Below are 19790 nucleotides of genomic sequence, written 5' to 3' on the forward strand. Positions count from 1 at the left end.
AAAAGCAACAACAATAACAACGATAATACTAAAAAATACAAAACAAATCAACAGTAAAAGAAAAGTATGTGTAAGTGCATGTTTGAATAGGGAAAGCAATTATGTTTTAAAAGAAAGGCAATTGCTGCCAGGCTATGTTTTCTATTAATATAATGAGAAAATGACTTATTCAGCAAGTCACTGATATGTTGATACAAAACGCATCAGAAAAATCTTCAATAACATCGTATTTTTCCCACTGAAATATCCAACCTCACGGTACAATATCCATTTGTAGTGACTACAGCTTTATTAAACTTCTCTGTGGTTATGTTGGCAGGGCCTGGTTAAAGTTATAGGATGATGGTGGTCTGGTTTACTACAGAAAATGTTCACAGTGAACTTCATTCAAAACGTGTTTACATTTAACCAAAACCACAATATTCAACCCAAAACTTTAAACAAAGTCCACGCCAACCACCTCCTGGTGGTTATGTCGCCGTTAATAAATGTAAAGCTTCATTCATTTAGAAAAAAAAGACCGTAAAAGCTGGTGGTGATTATGTTCCCTGAAAAATGTAATTGGGGAAACAGATAAATAAAATATGAATGTAAGACGAAAGGGTTGAGAAGTAACTAAGTACGTTTACATAAGTGTATCTTGCTTCAGTCTATTCATTCACTTGGACTTTTTGGACAGCTATGACACTCATCGTTACGCTTGACTTTTAATTTTTGTACTCAAAACATTAGATAAGTTGATTAAAAAAACCATCGTTAAAACCTTTCAAGTGTTTTTACCCCTCACAAGACAGTGTCTGACGACTGAGCTGTTCGCACTTCCACCAAAGAGAGTCTCTGTCTGAACTCGCCGGCACGGCTGGTTTCATCTAATTAAGTGGAAGAGGTAAATTTCACAAATAACAGCAGATATTTGAGAAAAGCCTAAAAACAGAAAACAGATTTATGTATCAGACCTTTGTTTGCTTCTGCCATTAATCATCTCATGACCCCTCAGATTTATCTTGTGATGGGGCCTGACTGTACGAACCGGCTACACTACGTAACTGTAATAAATGTTACAATACCGCTTACACATTAAGGTATCAGTAACATTCCCATAAAGTCATATTAGCAGTCATATAGCGGACGTTATACTGTGAAATTAGTATTTTGGGTTTTAATGCCTTGCTCATCTGTTTTGCCGGTAATACTGATCTCAAACACATTTCAGCAATTATGGATTCAGCTCGTTGTTTTGGTCAAAGAGAGGCTCTGTGTAAACTACACACTAACACACATGCAATGGACGGAGTACACAGTCACGTCCTCACTGGGAAGAGACTCCGCTCATCTGAAAGTGATTAGCCTCTCTGAAGGCTTCCCCCCTGCACAGCCCAGGCCTGACAGGCTCCATTACGACTTCTATTTTGATTTCTCCGCAAATCTGTTCAATTCCATTTGGGCCGATTAAATCCCAGCTGAGGCACTACAGTCGGTCCGGTCGGCATTTATTTTGGTTCAACAAATCAAATAAATTCCAAGCACTGAGATCACTTGAAACAGAGCTCTCGTAAATATAATAGACCTTAATCCCGATGTGTACATGCTGGCAGAGGATGGGTCAAAGGACAGTCCTCCAACATTTTTTAGTTTATACCAGGCCTCTCATTTCATTGTAACCAACTGTCTGGCAGAATGACCGAACTTCACTTATAATTAGCATCCGAGGGAAAATCAAGACACTCTAACAGCCAGATTAGTGCTTGACAAATTAGCTTTGGCAGCAGGGACGGGGATTCTGGTCAGTTTTTGGTTTAGTTATGGCAGTAAAACCAATTGTTCTGTGCAAAGTGAGTGTGCTGCTTAAAACGACAACAATCTTTTTTTTTAAATGACCAATGGATCAAATGAATGTGTGTACGGGTTGCTCGTAGAGACAAATCCACAGACAATTATCACCCATCCGCAGTTCTGCCTCAGCTTACAGAGCTTTATAACATCTTCTAACTCATGGCTTCCAGTCACTTTTCATCAGTGTCATTTTCAGCCGCAGCAGGCAGCTGTTTACAGTGAAAAAGCTCCAAAGACGTAGTATGAGCTACTTGCTCGGCAGCAAACAGCCGAGAAACACAGTTATTCAATCCTGTGATCATAACAGAGCATTTAGCAGCTGAAGGGCCTTCAGGAGTTGGTAGAAACCAAAACCGGAGCTAAAAGGAGAGTGGATATCGGACCTGGTGTTTACAGCTCGTCATTTCAGATTTAAAGTCAAAGTGAAAGAGAAAATAAAACACTTTATCTTCTGTTATCTGACATATTTCTGTGGGAGACAGAATCTGTGGGTGGAGTTTAGATATGAGAGGAATTTAGATAAAGTCTTACAGGTCTGGATAAATCGCTCAAAAGCCTTTAGAAATAGAGATTTAGAGACTAGAAATGGAGAACAAACTTATTGTGGTCAATACGAGTTCCTACAAAACAAATGAGGAGAGAGCTTTGAGAAAAGTAAATGAAACAGTAGGACTTTCTGAAAAGATGAGGTTTTTACTTGATTACAGCTTTCAATCGTACTGAGTTATCACCAGTGTTAACTGCCTTCCTCGATCAGTACAGCAGCAGTACAGTAAAATCATTCATTTATATTACATAATGCATTATGGTAGAGTAGCTTCACTAAAGCCAGCCTAAAAAAAATCAGGTTTGATGATGCATAATGATCCTTAAGTTTCCTTAAGTGTGTCGTTTTTACTAAATTAATGTGACTGTACTACACAGACACAACAAAGTTTAAGCTTAGCACTAAAATGTCAACAGAGGACCTGTGACTGGCTGAATACTGAGGAGCACAGTTTCAGCTACAGCAGCCAACATTGTCCTGAAAAGACTCACGAGCATGAAGCTCAGAGGAAGTGGACAAGGTTATGACAGCCTTAGGCCACAGTCATGTAAGGCCTGATGGTTTTTTACCCAAAAAAGGTATCAACATGTTCCACCCTGGTCTTCTTAACTTGACAATTTGCTGCAGACTTCAGTAATTTCCAAAAGAGGAGAACTTGGGTCAGGGGCCAAAGCAAAATCTTAATGTGACTATAATCAGGTTTAAAACTTCAGCCTCTTGGAAAACCTTTCATTTGATTTATTGTTGTGACCAGAGCACAGAGAGGGAACGTTGAAGGAAAGAGATTGAGGCTGTAGATTCACGATTTTCTGTTAATTCTGCTGAGAGAAATCGCATAATGTTTATAATATGTTAGACGTTTAGCATCTCTCTCTGCCATTCTCCCTCACTGCTCTTGGCTGGAAACTGACTTTTGACAGATGACTTTCCATATTGTTATTACCATGCTTTATTCTTATTGGAAGATTTGGCTGTAAGCGGAAGACCAGAAGTTTAACATATTAGTACAACATCCATTTGCAGTACTTCAGGGTAATCAGACCCTTCAGGCCTATCGCATGTCTTCATCAATCTAAATTACCAGAAGAGTTTGGTTGTGGAGCTTTGTGGATTCAGGGAGGGACGGCACATACAAATAAATATATGGTGTAAAACTGAATTAACTTGTTTTTAACAGTTCATAGTCTACATTCTGTCCGTCCCTGTGTGGTACTGACACGTTTTCCCCTGCACGGTGACCAGGCTGACCCCTCGCTGTATATCTGGCCACTTGTGTCACACTGCACCTCTCTGACCTCTCTATATTTAAAACCTTTTTTATCCACAAATCAAAACCCTGTGAAACTCCACATAATCTATGTTGACAAGTGAAACAATAAGTGAGATCTGTGGCAAGCGAGCGTGAGGTGCGCTGGGTGAACGCGGACCAAAATAGACACAAAGAAAGGAAAGTACTGCACGGCTAGGTTGAGACAATCCGCATGTTTGTGCAGTACAAAGCTTTTCAGCACTTCCACGCTATCTCTTCATCTGCTGACAAAACAGGTATGAGTCAGAGGTATGGTGATCTTACACTGATAGCTGACAGTTTGAGTTTCAGTTCAAGTAACAAGAAGTTCACGTGTGAACAGGAGCGTATAATAGAGTCAGATTATGAAATACAGTTAAAAAAATATAGCAGATATACACCATTGAATCTGAAATAAGTCGGTATTCATTTTCTGTGAAGCCGTGCTAAGAGACAGCAGTGGTTGAAGCTAAAAGCTAATGCCAGCATGCTAATATGCTGATTATAAGAAAATAAAAACTAAAATGATAAGAAAATGCATAAAAACAGAGAGAAAAGAAGTGATAACAATTATAAAAGTGTAAGTATAAGTAAGGTAAAGGTTATAGGGTAAAGTAAAAAGAAATGTTTTAAATTTTCTTTTAAAGACGTTTACTGAACTAGCTTCTCTGATATTTATCTGATGTCTGTTCCACAACGTAGTTTACAAAAGCTGCATCTCTGATTTTCTTTCGGCTGTTGTTGGGAACAGAAACAGTAACAGTAAGATCATTGAATAATTAGTAGCTTTACCACAAGACAATGGACATGTATTTTGATAGATAAGGCTAATAATTTCAATCAATTTGCAATTTGCCAAATCTTCACCAGTTTCATCATAGTTAAGCACCGTAAACTTAATATTTAATGTTTTGCAGAGCTATTCAGGGAAACAAGCTATTTCACAAATAATAATGATGCATTAATTGACAAATTAATTGTCAGAATAAATAATAATGGAAATATTCACTAGTTGCAAGCCCAAATGTTTATTTTTTGGAATATTTGAGCTATGATTTCCATCTCACTTTATGCTAGCATGCTATCATTTGTTAATTAGCGCTAAACACAAAGAACAAATGGGGCTGATGGGAATAATATTAGTTTTACAAGATATGGTCAAAAACCAAAGCATTAGGGTTAGTAAATGTTTTTCATGTAAATAGACGACAATACTTTTCATACAAAACCACAAGACCTTTAAAAAACAAAGAAAAGTATCCACCTCATGATGGCGCTACAGGAAAAACCAGGAGATCCCTTTAAGTCATCAGACTTCATCCCCCTCGAGACCATGACTGTCTGCAACTTTCACTGAAATCCATCCCACATGTGTTGAGGTAGATCTCCAGAAGTGACAGTGCTATCTACAGAGCCACGTCAATATATAAAAGCCACATCAATGTAAACAGTTTTCAAAAACATCAGCTCCCACCGCGTCTTTCAAAACTGTCCCCTCTGTCCCCTGAGGTGGAAACGTTAGCGATGTGTCTCTCAGAACGTTACAGAGCATGAAAGGCGTACAGCGGGATGTTTTCCCCACCATGATGCTCCACAGGCCTAATGCATTGCAATGCCGTGTGCGGAGATGATTGATGTCAACACCCTCCTCTTAATCACCTGAGAGGCATGCAGCCTCTTGGCGGTCTGGGAGCCATTTTGGATTCTTCTCTAATGACTAGAGAGACAGGTTGCAGATGATGTTAGCTGACGCCGGTCTCACGGATCACTGGCGTCCTGTCAGTGATTAAGTGACTCATCTACCTCAAGTAGACAAACCCCCAGTAGAGCATCTTGTATCCATCAAAGGATGCCTTTGACTCGCTCCGCTTATCTAACTTGGAAGGAATCCATCATACCTGCACAAAACGGTGGAGGCTGTGTGGTCCCTCTGGATTTGTCCCATAAACAAACACATTCTGTTAAGACTGCAGCCATACATGTGTAGAGGGAGCACGATTACTTGTTGTTGTTTTTTTGACTGCAGAAAGGTATACCATTCCCACATGTGTATGTATCGCTCCTGGGAGATACAGCATAACTGGAAACATTTGCTTTTTTATTATTTATTATTTGTGACCTGATTTCTGGGACTTGTACGACAAACAACTTGATAAAACTCAAAAAGTTAACAGCAACAAAAAAGACCGTATCTTTCAAACTTTCCATTTTTAAAATAAAGCTTTTGGGAAATTGTGTTTTTGCTGCAAATTGTATCTGAAGCAAAATTTCTAATCATACTGCTCGGAGAAAAATAAGAAAGTAAATAGAGACATTTTTGAAAATACAGCAGACGAATTGAGCTTTGAACACGGTTACGCTGCTTGAGACATATTATACACTTGAGGAAACCTTTTGTCAGTCCCTATAAGGGCTAATGCGTCTCAGCGTGGGGCAGCACAGGCCGTTCTGTACAAAACCCAAGCAGGGTACTTCAGTCTTTATTGATAGCCACGCGGGTAGGACAAGTGTGGTGATGTAACAGATCTTTCTTAAATTGCATAGGCAGCCTTGTTGGTTCTGGACAACCCCTGAGGCTCAGTTTGATTTTAGAAGATTAATTTAGCTTCCTCGCTTACGCAACACCATCTCAGCTTTCAAGCAGCCTCACTGATCTCAGGCTCACCTTTGACTCCTTGCATGGGCGGCGAGCTACTGAACTGCGCTCCCCTGACAGAAGCTAAGAGAGGAAACAACATCGCTCATGAAAAGATCCTTAAACATCAGCATAAGACCTGTTAGCAGGAAAACTGTTTGCAGGAGGCTGCAGCGAGAGACAGCACAAGTGAAATGCTGATGATGGATAGTGTCTATAATGATTCCTCAATGCAGTATGCAAGGTAGTAAAAGATAAAACAGACACACAAAGGTATGAGAATCCTGTGGAGCATGCGTTTGATGAGGATTATCCACAGGCTAAAAAAAAAACAACAACAACAAACTGGACTGTGGCACTACTAAAATGGATGGCTTTCATGGTAGGTCATTGAAATGAATGAAGAAAAAAATAAAACTCTCCAAAAACTCTACAGTTTGGGGAAAAAAACTTGTTTAGGTAATGAAACATCAATGAATTTTAAGAGGCTTTGAGTTCATAAAGAAACATTCACCCGAGAAAATGAGACCACAGAAAAATGTTCACGCAAAGCAATCAAAAAAGATTTTTATCAGAATGGCAATGACGCACTGTGCCTGTAACACTAGTTTCTTTTATACTGTTCAAGGCACTAATGTTGTGCCTTTAGTCCATCTAAAAATTATGAACAGGGAATAGGGGGGAAACAATGTTCTGCCTTTGAGATGGCAGCGTATGGTTACAGCGCCAGATCGACATCTGTGTAAAAGGTAGCGCAAGAAGGACACAGGGAAGCATCACGATGGCTTCCTTTGATTCAGTAAAGTTACCTTTTTAACAGCAATATCGCAATATCTCTGCACAAAATATCTTTTAGCGTTTCGCAGACACACTTTGACAGTTACGCTGATGTGCTGTCATGTGAGCTTGAACACTCTTATAACTAATCTATGAAATATTAAAAGCAAGGAAGCTGTGCAGAGAAAGATTGTACTCATTATATGAGTCTAACAATAAGAGACAGGGGAAGGGAATTACTCGACTTTCATTAAGTTGGGAGACAAGAGACAAAAACAAAAAATTATAAATCGAGCCACAGAAGTTATGATATCCTGACTGTTATTCCCGTATTGGTCCAACCTCAGACAGCATTTGCTATTGTCTGATGATAGATAGACGATGCATTTCACTTGATGTGCTCTGCCTCCTTTGGACTCCACTATTCACATGTGGGCCACCAAAGCCTCCTCAAACATGGTTGGTGAAGCTTCCTTCCCCCCAAATCGTGTCCCTTGTCACCAATTCTGCAGATTCACATGTAGAATCTGTCAGACTGTAGAAATGCTGGATCCTATACTTCCCAAATTCAACTCAATACAACTCATTACTATATAGTCCTCTACATAGAACTTCTAAAACAGTGACTAGGGAAAAGTGAATAAGTCATTGCGGACACAACCTCAATCTTTCATTACACCCTCCCATCCCAGTAAATGGCCACAAATTTAAATCTCATATATCAAGTTCGTTAGGAAGCCTTTACTGCAGTCGGTCCAACCCCGACGATGTTACCAGGAAATAAAAGTGTGTTGAAATAAAGTGAACGTCAACTTCTACTTTACTTTCTTACAAGAGTCGATAGAACAGTCTTAAAAATCTTTCTTCCGGCCCACAGAAGACGTTTACATCTGTTATACAAGCTGATTTGTGTCCTTAGTGACAGGTAAAGTGATCTTCTTCTGTAAAAACCAATGGAGAAAAACATTATCTCGCAGCCTCTGCAATGCATATTACTTAAGTCAACAGGCTTCACAATCAGCCATCAGTCATCACAACCAATTTTCTCTTGTATTTTTGGCGTACACGTGCGCACATTTATCACAAAGGCCAAATCAAAGTCACCAAAACAAGCCATTCTCTCCACTCCGGAGAGCTCATTCACGGCTCCATGCTCCATTTGTCTTGTGAAAAAAAAACAACCACTGCAGCAGATCTGTAATTCCCACCTGGACAGATTGTGTGATAACAAACCCACAACAGGTGAAATTTGGCTCAATTTATCAGCTGGTGTAGCATTAATTTTCCGAGCCTTGTGTAAGCATCATTAAGAATCAAAATCTGCCCTTCTGCTAAAGGAAAACAGGCACATGTGCCAGTCTGCAAAACCACACTTTGATGTGTCCGCCCATATTTCAAAGACTAAGTGTCTGCTGAACTGCAGCCAACTTCTGAGACAATACCGGCCCTTTGATATATACCATGCTCTTGAGTAAGGACGCTCTTGGGCTATAGAGGAAAGCTGATAGCCAAGTGATCCTTCAGCCGACTGAGGGGCCGAGGCTTTTCGGTTTAAACCATCAATGTGGGGATGAAGGTGATCGATGTGGGAAAACCAGAGTGGAAACGCTGGGATTTAGGGGCTGACGGCCTCATTCACAGGCAAAGATTACGAAGAAGAAGAACTACAAATAGCAGAGAAAGTTGTTTTTAGTTGTAAAGTTGAAAAAGAAAATTGCACAATATAGTTTTGGTGAGCAGGACTCTCGTTCTCATTGCACACATGTCACATATTCAGACTTGGATTCAAAGAGTGAGACATTCCACTGGATTGATTGTCCTGGAAAAAAAACACCCAGGACATGTCATTACCTGACATCATCCCTTTTCTTGTCCCCATCATCCTCCCCCTCCCCCCTTGGGATGTCCAACACACTCCTCTTGTTCTTCGACATGAGCTGTGTGCTGCTCGGCACCACGAGGCCAGCGAACCCCAGATAGTCGCACTCTGGCGCTAGATACCAAACAGCCTAGCACGAGATAGCGCGCCTCTCGTTGTCAAACACACCACAATAAATGAGGTTAAATGGCACTATCTACACAATATGGTGGCCTCTTCTATTTTTATTAACGGCGCTGACAGCCTCTATTCTTTTGGAGAGAGGCAGCGCAGTTCTTGGAAATGGTTATAAATAGGTCCTGAGGCATCCACAAGGATCCCTATTTATCTCTTTTGCATATTTTGGTATTGTTTTCAGAAATTGGAGACAGCCGTTTGCAACACATGATGCGTTTCATAAATGCATCTCGATTTGCAATCCAAACGTTCTCCAGATTTTTCATCGTGGTGAAAAACTGCTGTTAGCGATTGTGGAGGACCTGTTTGCTCCTAATTTCTTTCATGTAATGACCCTTTCAACAGCGCGGAGAACTTCTTTGAATGGATTTCAGACATTCTGAAAATTTCCACCCTTTTGGGAGATTTCTCTGATACAGACGACCGTGGTAACTGTTCAATCTACTTAATCTCCCACCATCTTTTTCCACTGAGCTATTTGGTGGGTGTGGGAAAAAGCAGGGCCGCTGTTCAAACATGCCCTGTAACTGCTCACAGTGGAGAGAACATCAGATGCACATGATTTCCAGGGATGACAGGTGATCTAAAAATCTTCCAGATTTTCTTTGGTTCATTTCTCAGAGATCTTGATTAAGAAATCGGACATATTTAGGGGTCTTATATTTTTGAGTTTCTGCACATCGGGGATAGTACCTTTAGAAAGGTTGACCCCCCAAAACCTGGATACATATTTCTTCCAAGTCACCTTCAGAAAAATAGTTATTTAACAAGCTAAACCTAACCAGAACCCGGTGTGGCTTGATTGAATTTGAGGGGGCTGTGGTGCCTTGGCAGAGGAATGCGCTTTCCTGAGTGACATTCTAGTTCTGAACGTATTACTCACCTAGCAGCTGGACCCCTCTCGTGAGACCGTAGATGTCTATGAGAGCCCACAGGGGTTCGGAGACGTGCACGCCGCTGAAGAACAGCATGGGGCTGGAGTCGTTGATCCGGTAAAACACACGGCCCTTCTTGTCCACCCAGAAGGAGATGACGTGTCCCTCATTGGAGAGCTCCTCGGGCAGAGCCTTGGCCCAGAAGCCGCTCTGGGAGACCAGGTCGGGACAGGCGTACTTGGGCAAGGTGTCTGGGTTGATCCGCGACGGGTCTTTGCACGTAAAGCCAAGACGCAGAGCGCCGCTCCAGCAGCACTGCTTTTTAGTGATCTGGAGAGAACATATTTCTAATCAGTGATGATGATCAGTCTGTATTTTCTTTTTATAGTGTGAACTATAAGTTAAGTTAAGTTCAAGATCAAGATCACAGCCATTTTATAGCAGCTCTGTGATGTTTTGGGAATTAGTGTGTTAGTATGATAACATTTGCTAATTCACTAAACCTCATTTCCAACTGAGGCTGACTGAAATGTCACCAATTCGTGAAAATGTATTTGTTCTAAAATGTTTGACCTGATGATACATTGAGGATTCACCAAAGTTATGAAAGAATCCTGAAGGAGAAATGATTTCAGTGCAATCCAATAGTTGCTGAGATATGCACATCCACACTACCAGCAAGCCGCTAACTTGGCTAAAAACAACATTTGTGCTAAGCAAACTAAAACCAGATACCTCGGTATGTTTTTCACCTGCAAACGATTTTTGTCTTATTTCGCCCCTGTACTTATTTTGCAAGATAACAGTATTCCTCACATGGCAATGCTTGCCCTGCTCTCTCACTTTCAAGACATAGATGGGCAGATAAGTGAAGTGGAAACTTGTTCTAAGCTGCTGCCGCTTTGGCCCACACAAGAGCAGCGAGAGAGCGAAAAGAGAGAAAATGAAAACAGGGGAGCAAAGACGGGGGATGAAGAGAGAGACGGAGGGAATGAGAAGAAAAACTAAAACACACAGAGAAAAATTAAAGAGAGAGTGTCACAGCTTGTGTCTCACCACTCTACTGTGCTGATAATGCAAAGTGCAGCATGGACTAATGTTGATGCTGCAGTATCTTATTAGTATAGAAGACATCTTTGCACTGTATTGTTTTTAATGAAGAAGTGGAAGCCAACAGGATGACTGATGTTGGTCATGGAGCAAAACTGATGGCAGCATAGTACTATATCTGCAAGTAATAGTTTACAAACTATTACTTGCAGATATAGTACTTTTATAAAGTATGAAGTTTGCTTAGATTAGTCCATCCATCCATCCATCCCTCCTCGATACCACGTATCCTTTGAGGGGGGGGTTACCTGGTGCCAATTTTGACTTATGAGACACGTCCCTGATTTATGTAAAAAATAAAACAAGGTTAAATTGTTCATTTTTCATTTTCTGAAGTGAATAAAAAAAAGCAAATAAAAATCTGGATCTAGTGAATTTAAATGTGGTTTCATTTGGGGACTGTTGGGCCTTAGCGGAGGTATGCGCTCTACTGAGTAAATTCTAGTTTGGCTATTTGGTACTTTAGTCAAACCAGCCAATAATATATGGCTGCAATAATAATAATAATATGTGTATCCATTGCAGGTTTTTCTGAGGGGATAGAGCGGTTGTCCTCTAACCAGAAGGTCGGTGGTTCGATCCCAGTCTTCCCCACCTGCATACCGAAGTGTCCTTGGTCAAGATACTGAACCCTGAATTGCCCCTCATAGAAAAAGTGCTGCCCATAGATGCACTGTATGAATGTGTGTGTGAAGGGCAATAAACTATAAAGTAAATGTACTATAAAGCGCTTTGAGTGGTCATCAAGACTAGAAAAGTGCATTGTCCGTGACAGTCTTAAAGTAAAACTCAAACTGGTGGTGTTTAACTGTGGGAAAAAAACACATTGTTGAAGAAATAAAAAGGTCTCTGTCAAAACACTCGTAAACACACAGCAGGGTCGTGTTTACCTTCAGTCGTACTTGCTCGTACACAGCGATGGGCCTGTTGCTGAACGTAATGGCGTTACAGAAGCTGGCCTGTCTCTTGACCGTCCTCTGGGACATGTCCATGATGATCTGCGAGCCCTTGGTGCTGGGGTGAAAGAGCAGAGGGGTGGAGGACAAGCCTCCACATGGCTGTATAGGCAGGCAGCGCTTCGGCTTGTAGTGGCACCGGTGGGATGTTGCGGGAAACGGTGCGTTCAGAGAATCTGTGTAGGGAAGGACAAGTGGCTGCTTAGTTTGGTCTACACAGTGGGGAGCAAAAAATACTTTATGATTTAGAATAAAAGATTAGATGGTCTGCACGGCCATAGGCATTGTTTTACATAACAGGCCAATATTATGTCACATTCTCATCTTCCCTCACATATCTTATCTGCTCACGTAACATCTAATTAGGCAAAAATGCATTATAATTAATTCATGTTTGCGTATTAGGTAAGACAGTTACAATCACACACCTACTGTGACAACACAAAGGTAAATTACATGCAAAAATGTCCTTGGATGGAAAAAAAGCCCATGAGGACAAAATTGCTCCCTTGGTTGTGTAAATACAGTGAACAATACAGCTGTGAAAAGTTCTTACAAAATGCTCTAATTTCAGAAAAGGACCATTTCCAGTAACACCCATTGCTTTTTGTTATTCTACATCTGGCCAATTTTCGACTGGTGTGTGCTTCTTGTGAGGTTTCTTTCTTTCTGTCCTGGAACACGTAGTGTGTAGAAGGAAGGAAAGTAAGCAGGAGGCGAACAAAGGAAGGAAAAGATTCATGAAAGGTGCAAACAAAGCAACTATTATACTGAGGCTGCTACATGTTGCTTGGCTGTAATGAGCACATGTCAATCATATTTTTTATCTGTATGATACCCACCACCTGCCATATATACAAAGTCATATCACGTAAATTAGATTTAATTAGATTCATAATTACTTTGTCGGTATGAGGATGTGCCAAAATAAGAGCAGACCGACATCTGACTCATGGACTGTCTATAAAGATGGACGACAAGACAGCTCCCCCAAAGTGAAGCCACACTATCTTGATTGCCCCCTGGTGGCTGGCTGCAGTATAGGTCATAAACCCTGGCTGCTCCACGTTAGTGGATGGGACATGGATCAAACTAAAGACTCAAAGTACAAGTCAAATATCTTAGGTAGTTCTTGTCACACTGATGTGATGTAATATTTCTGGTAAGTTTGGTTTCTATTAGTTATTTGATGCTGTAAAATCGGAAAATATCATGATTGACAGATGAGACTGACTCGCGATTGGTCAAGCATGTTTATCGCCAGGACCTCGATACAATAGCTCCATCCCCCGATCGCTACAGCACAGAGTACAAATGATGACATCAACACTAGATGACAATATCCATATCCAGGATATTTTAGCTTAATTTGTATATAAATGGAGGAGGTGGAGGCGCATCCATCTTTATGAGTATTTACATTTGCGACCACGTGAATCGTTACTCACGATAATAAGTAATAAGGTCAAACATGTTTTCTTTTTTGCATCAAATCTTGCAATCATGTTGGGTTATAAACTCATAAAGACATCCAGTCAAGTCATCATGAGCCTGATGTCATAATCCCTCCCTCTCATTATGACCAACTCTCCCACTCTTTGTTTCTCTTCAGCGCAAAGCCAAGGTCACTTTGTTGAAGCGAGGGAGGCACTTTCTCACAGACATCATGTTCTTATGAAATATAGCAGATTTTTCTGTTACACTGCTTTAGTCCTCTCCACAATGATATCTAAAGTAAAATAAAATCAAGCCAAAACTCAGTGCTAAATAAATCATCGAGGCCTAATCAACACTTCCTTCTTCTCCTTGAGAACTGCTTGTATTTTCACACCTAAATTTGGAAAACTGTGTGGGAGCTGCTTGTGTTCGCCTGTGAGAAATGTCGACTGTAGGAGCCTTCACTGAGAGAAAGCTTCTCCCGCTGGCCACTGAGTGACCTTGGAGGGGTAAAGTACCCTGGAGACAAATCAATTAGGACTGTCAGGATTGGCGATGACTGATCACATGACCTCTGACACTAGGTCTGTTATATGTCATCATTGTTTGTTTTTGTGAGCTGTGGTTGAAGACATGCAAAATGTAGAATTGCTTTAAACTAGAAATACTCTCCACCGTGCATCACGTATTCCTGCACAGTCTCTCCGTTTAATCACAATCAGAGCGGCCCTGCCAAGTGTTCTGGGCTCAGCACAGTGTAATTGTTCGGATCTTCTCATGCTCTTGTCGCTGCAGAACAATGCTGAATTGTGCTCGGCGCAAAACAGTGGTCTTAAATGAAGTCATAACAAATCCTTCGACCATACTGCATCCATGATGTCATGTCAGACATGATGTCTTCAGGAAAACAGAATAGGACTGTATTGTGCTCAACGAGAGACTGAACAGAGTATTTCCTGTGAGGTCTTAGAACAGAAGAAACACCTCGCAGGCCTCTGAGGGCAACTGCAGCAACACCCCCGCTTCTCAGTCCAACTGGAGTTTCAGATATTTTCTCCTATTCTGACAAAACTAATCTAACTTCGGCTGCTGTGAATTTAGATTCTCTGGTCTTTTTTTCAGGGGCAGCTTCAATTTCACATCCCAGGAGAGTTTGGTTTAAAAGTGTTAAGAGCACGCAGAGGAGCTGGACTGTACAAACCATGAATTAAAGTCAAATAAGTAAATAAATGGATAAATAAAAATACCACGTTTGATTTACTGGAAGCGACAGGTTGGTGAGAGCCAAAAGTGCAGATGATGCAGTGGCTGTTGAGAAGTGTTTAAAAAGTCGTGCAAACCTGGCGGAGGAGACTGGTAAACAGTGACCAGAGCCCTGTCATGATAAAAGAGGGGTGCCTTGACAAACGTCAGATGAGCAATTTAAGGAAGGATAATGTTGCTTAATGCGCCACCGCACACAATGGGACTTCGCTGTCACTAACTTGAGAGGACAAACAGAGCGGAGCCAGAGAGGCCCTGGCCAGCGTCACCTGGCCTCCTGCACTCCTTTGATTGTAATCCCCCGAACAGAGGCCCTAATGTGCTGTGACATTACTATCAAGGTGACGCAGGCAGCAGCCTAAAGGAGGCAGAGGGCGGGTGTTTGTTTTAATCTCTTGCAACTATGTCATAGCATGTCTGGTTTAAAAATGAGGTAAGCAAAAGTGATTCTCCTATATCTATACCTAATACCTAATCTAAAACCAATACAAAAGTCTTGTAAAAGTCCCCTTATATCCAATCAACCTGCACTGAATTGTACCAGATTTTTTCTATCAAGATCCATGAATTATTCTTTGGGAAAATAGCGAAAGTGTTGAAAAAGCCTTATCTCACAATGTTAAAGGAAGCCAGATCCACACCAACATTTAATGGGGTCTTCCCTAACTTACACTGCATCCTTCCACTCAGTGATGAACAAATCTGTCCAGTAGTTTCTGTATAATGTTTCTTACAAACAAACAAACATTCAAACCAATTATCCATAAATATTATCATGTACCAGTCTTTTTTATAGAAAAACTGTTTCAAAATCAACTTGATGTTTGAATTCAGGTGACAGTATTAAATTGACTTGAAACACAGACTTCCTTATCTAACACATATTAGCCACAAAAGCCTGTTGTGCATTTACAGTACAGTACAGTGTTTGTACTGTTTAAAATTTAAGGCTGCAACTAACAATCATTTTCAATTCATCAATCATTTGGTTGTTTTTTCGTAGGAAACAGTTTTAAATGCTAGTCATGGTTTCCTAAAGCCCAAAGTGACGTCTTAATGTGTAAATGTGTTTTTTGTGTTGTCTGATGATATTCAATTCACTCTCAAAGATAAAACCCCACTTGTGGAGCTGGAACCACATAATTTGTAAAATTTGTTCCAGATTAGCTGATCAATTAAGTAACTGTTGCAGCTCTAGTGATCTTTAATAATAAGTCATCCATTTGTTTCGGAGGTGTTTTTTTATTTCTTACTGGGGTCATAACAGAAACCAAAACTAAAATACTCATTTTGATGAGCGAGTAAACAAGAGCTAGTGGTCCCTGTTAATCTCAACGCTGGGATAATCATTAAAACCCTTTAAAACACTCAACACGTTAAACTAATCACCATTTAAAGAAGAAAATGGTCCAGCCTCTTGGCTGAGGTCAAGCACTAAACGTCAATAGTACAATCAGGCAGGTTTGCCAAATGTGGAGAGGTGAGCGCTGAATGATTCATGAGCCCTTGAGCTGGACAGGGTCCCTGACACATGACAGGGATTATAGATATTTACATTTTTCGGGGCCCTGATTGGACTCTTGTCACAAGGCCAAGAATTTCTAGCAGCGGCCCTGCCAGCACCTGTGGTCCTTTACAGTGAAATTGGAAAAAAAAATTGGACTACGTGGATTGGCCAGTGTCCATGTGTCCATCTGGGAAATGAGGAATGTTTACTGTTGCCTGGTCATGTTCTGAATAGCAATTAACTTACAGTACAGTAACATATGTGTCTGTTTAAAGCCAAACGATATGATCATAATCAGTGAACGTCTTTCAAAGTCACTGAAGGCCAAAATGAAATGGGCGAGTTTATTGTGAATCAGGACTGGAACTAATGAATACTGCCATTATTGATTCATTCTGTGTTTATTATACTTCATTAATCGATTAATCTTCTGTCCGTAAAACGTCAGAAGAAATGTGATGTCTTAATGTTGCTTGTTTTGTTCAACCAACAGTCAAACATTTATAGTAATATAAACCAATATAAATCAAAATATATTTACAATTGACCTGTTGGAACCAGAAAAATGAAACAATTAAATTATTATCAAAACTGTTTTAAATCAAGTGCTGCAGCTTTACGATAATGTTAAATAAATAAGCTTTTGCAATGGAAACTTTTAATCTTATATGAAACTAAAGATTTTTTTTTATAAATATACAGAATTTATGAGTTAAACACACTTAGTCAACACACATGTGATAATCTTAAAGTGAATCTGTATTCTGCTAATTCTATTTACAATACAGTGAATGTAACTAAAGGACAAGTGATTATGTAATACTGTCAAATGAAAGCGAATAAATACTTCTTAAGTGTTTTGCTTTGTAACAATTCTTTGTATTTACAATGAAAACACCAAATGTTTCATTATTTAGTTGGCAAATAAATACTGAAATGTGAAAATGGACGAATAAATGTGTCACATGCACCTGTTACCATCCCTGTATACATGATCAGCTGATGTGAAGAAGATGTGACAGTGTTTGCCAACATGTTCAGTGTGATCACTAACAACACATAACGAGCCAGATGGTGGGAAGTAAGTGAAGGTGTGAGCCACCAGCTTGATTCACTTTGTTTTTAATGACAACACTGTAAACAGGCTTCAGGCCGAAAGGAGCCTCCAACAGGACTGAGAGAAACTTGCATCCATCAGCCTGTGGAATGGTTATTATCACATTCTGAAATAACATAAACACCATATCCTCTTTTATTCTGAAACAGTCGTGACTTACAGGAGGTGTTCAAACTTGGCTACAGCAGCTTTTTAAAATTTATTTTAAGCATCCTATACAGATCCAATGCACACATGCAGGCTTGAGGCTGCAGGAGCACGCCTCTACTAAAATAAAACCACTCATTTCATTCACGACACAGACCCACTGGAGTCTCACACACACACACACACACACACACACACACACACACACACACACTTACCGTAGATGGTGTGTCTGGTGATCTGACCTCCCATGGCTGCGGGACGCAAGGTGCGTTCACCTCCTCTGCGAGTATCCGGCCGGATCCCCGGTTTATTCACATTGAGCCGCGCGTCCTCGGTGGAGACATGCTAGACGGACACGACGCCGCTGACGCACACTCGCACACGCACAGACACACTGAGAGGAAAGTCCCGGCACGGTGGCAGAGCGTGTTGGTTCCTCGGTTGCACGTTGTGACCGTTCGAAGCCTCATCCACAGCGGGCAGCGGCCGCCTCCTATTCGCGCACGCATCCCGCTGCAATTCACATAAAAGGTGGCGGTGGAGGAGGTGGAGCTTCTGGCTGCAGCTTCCAAACACAGGAGCCATAAATCATCATTATTTAGGGTCTTTATGCTTTGTGCAATACCTAGAAGTTTATTTCTTATTTCATCCCACCCTGACTTTCAGCAGTTTTTTTGTATTTTTTTGTGTGGAAGCCTTTTAAAAACAGTTGTCTCCTCCAGCCCACCTGTTGACTAACCTGTTTGCTGCCCCTCCTCCTTTAACTGTAATCTCCTCTTCTTACCACAGACTGGTTTCTATCGTGCATTGTTTTGGTTGTTAGATTCACACGAGGAGACTCAGACCTTCCTGGAATCACTTCAATCAGTAGACGAGATAGAAGAAAAAGTGCAAGTAGGGGCTGGGCAGTAAAACAGGATTATGAATGTAAAAGCACAGTAGGGAGGTATGACATCAGATTTGTATGTTTTGCATAAAGTGCTCATAATAATTCCAACAATAATACATTTTATTTCAAGTTGCGTTTCTAGACCCTGGTATAATCTTACTATATATTATAAATAAACACATGAATAATTAAGAGTCTAAGACACCTAACAGTACATATGAAGAAGAGTTTACAACCACAACCTTCACTCAGGAACAAAACTCAGTCGAGAAATAATAATTTATCGCGATAATTATCGATATCAACTGCCCATGAAGCACAGGTTATTCGGGGATCCAGCCACTGGGGGCGCTGTTGCAAACTTTGCTGAGTGAAGCGACACAGGTAAGTGCTAGTTTGAGGTGCTGCTCTGCTGAAGTTGATCCACCAGTTGGTTTCCTGTGTGTGTGTCCAGAGGAAAGTGAGTTTGTTTCAGGTGCTTGTTAGCTTGTGCATTGTTAGCTTGTGTATTGTTAGCTTGTGTATTGTCCACTTGTGCATTGTTAGCTTGTGTATTGTTAGCTTGTGCATTATTAGCTTGTGTATTGTTAGCTTGTGTATTGTTAGCTTGTGCATTGTTAGCTTGTGAATTGTTAGCGTGTGCATTGTTAACTTGTGTATTGTTAGCTTGTGAATTGTTAGCGTGTGCATTGTTAACTTGTGTATTGTTAGCTTGTGCATTGTTAGCTTGTGCATTGTAGCTAAGCTAAAGACTGCTGGGATGCTGTTGATTAGCTTTGTCATGCTGGTCATTATGTTTACAACGATTGAGCTGGTATTAAGAGCTGCACTGTTTGATTTATTTTTCAGACACACACACAAGTGGCCCAGTCCTAAGTTCAAAAGTGTACTGACAGCATTGACTAGAATTTATAACCCTCTGACAGAAACCCACTCAAACCCCCGTCCAGAGGAAATTAATGAAAGTGACAGATAATGCAGATATTCCAGGATTCCCATCATTGATATTTAAGGTTGTGTTGTTTTGTGTTCATCTAAAGCCAGTGTATTTACTCCAGTGTTTCAAGATCTTCTTGGCAGCTTGTGGGCCCATGAACGCTGATGTATTATGACAGTGGAGTTGCCACATTGACCAGGCAAAGGCACCACTGGCTTCAGGCATAGAGTGATGCTGGGAAATTACGCTCCAACAGCAAGACTGTGTACTCGATTAACTTCAGCTTTGATTTTTGGTCGTGGGGCTGAGTAGTACATTTAATGTGATTACGTGGTAAAACCTGCACAGATCTATTTACTTATATTGCAACTTTTAAAAAGTTTAAATTCATAGATCACTGCCAGATGCAATCT

The 19790-nt window shown here is 40.6% G+C and overlaps 1 protein-coding gene across 1 annotated transcript in view; it reads right to left on the bottom strand.

The window, feature by feature from the left end:
- neurl1ab (neuralized E3 ubiquitin protein ligase 1Ab) overlaps positions 1-18063 on the bottom strand; it is a 33846-nt gene extending 15783 nt beyond the window's left edge. Inside the window, exons 1-3 of the mRNA XM_035172911.2 lie at positions 17767-18063; positions 12012-12253; positions 10020-10341 (exon numbers count right to left, since the gene is read on the bottom strand). Of these exons, the coding sequence (XP_035028802.1) occupies positions 10020-10341; positions 12012-12253; positions 17767-17800 (598 nt within the window). The 5' untranslated portion in view covers positions 17801-18063. The remainder of the gene's footprint in view (positions 1-10019; positions 10342-12011; positions 12254-17766) is intronic.
- Between the last annotated feature and the right edge of the window lie 1727 nt (positions 18064-19790).

This window comes from Hippoglossus stenolepis, chromosome 12, assembly GCF_022539355.2.
Source record: "Hippoglossus stenolepis isolate QCI-W04-F060 chromosome 12, HSTE1.2, whole genome shotgun sequence".
Classification (NCBI taxonomy): domain Eukaryota; kingdom Metazoa; phylum Chordata; class Actinopteri; order Pleuronectiformes; family Pleuronectidae; genus Hippoglossus; species Hippoglossus stenolepis.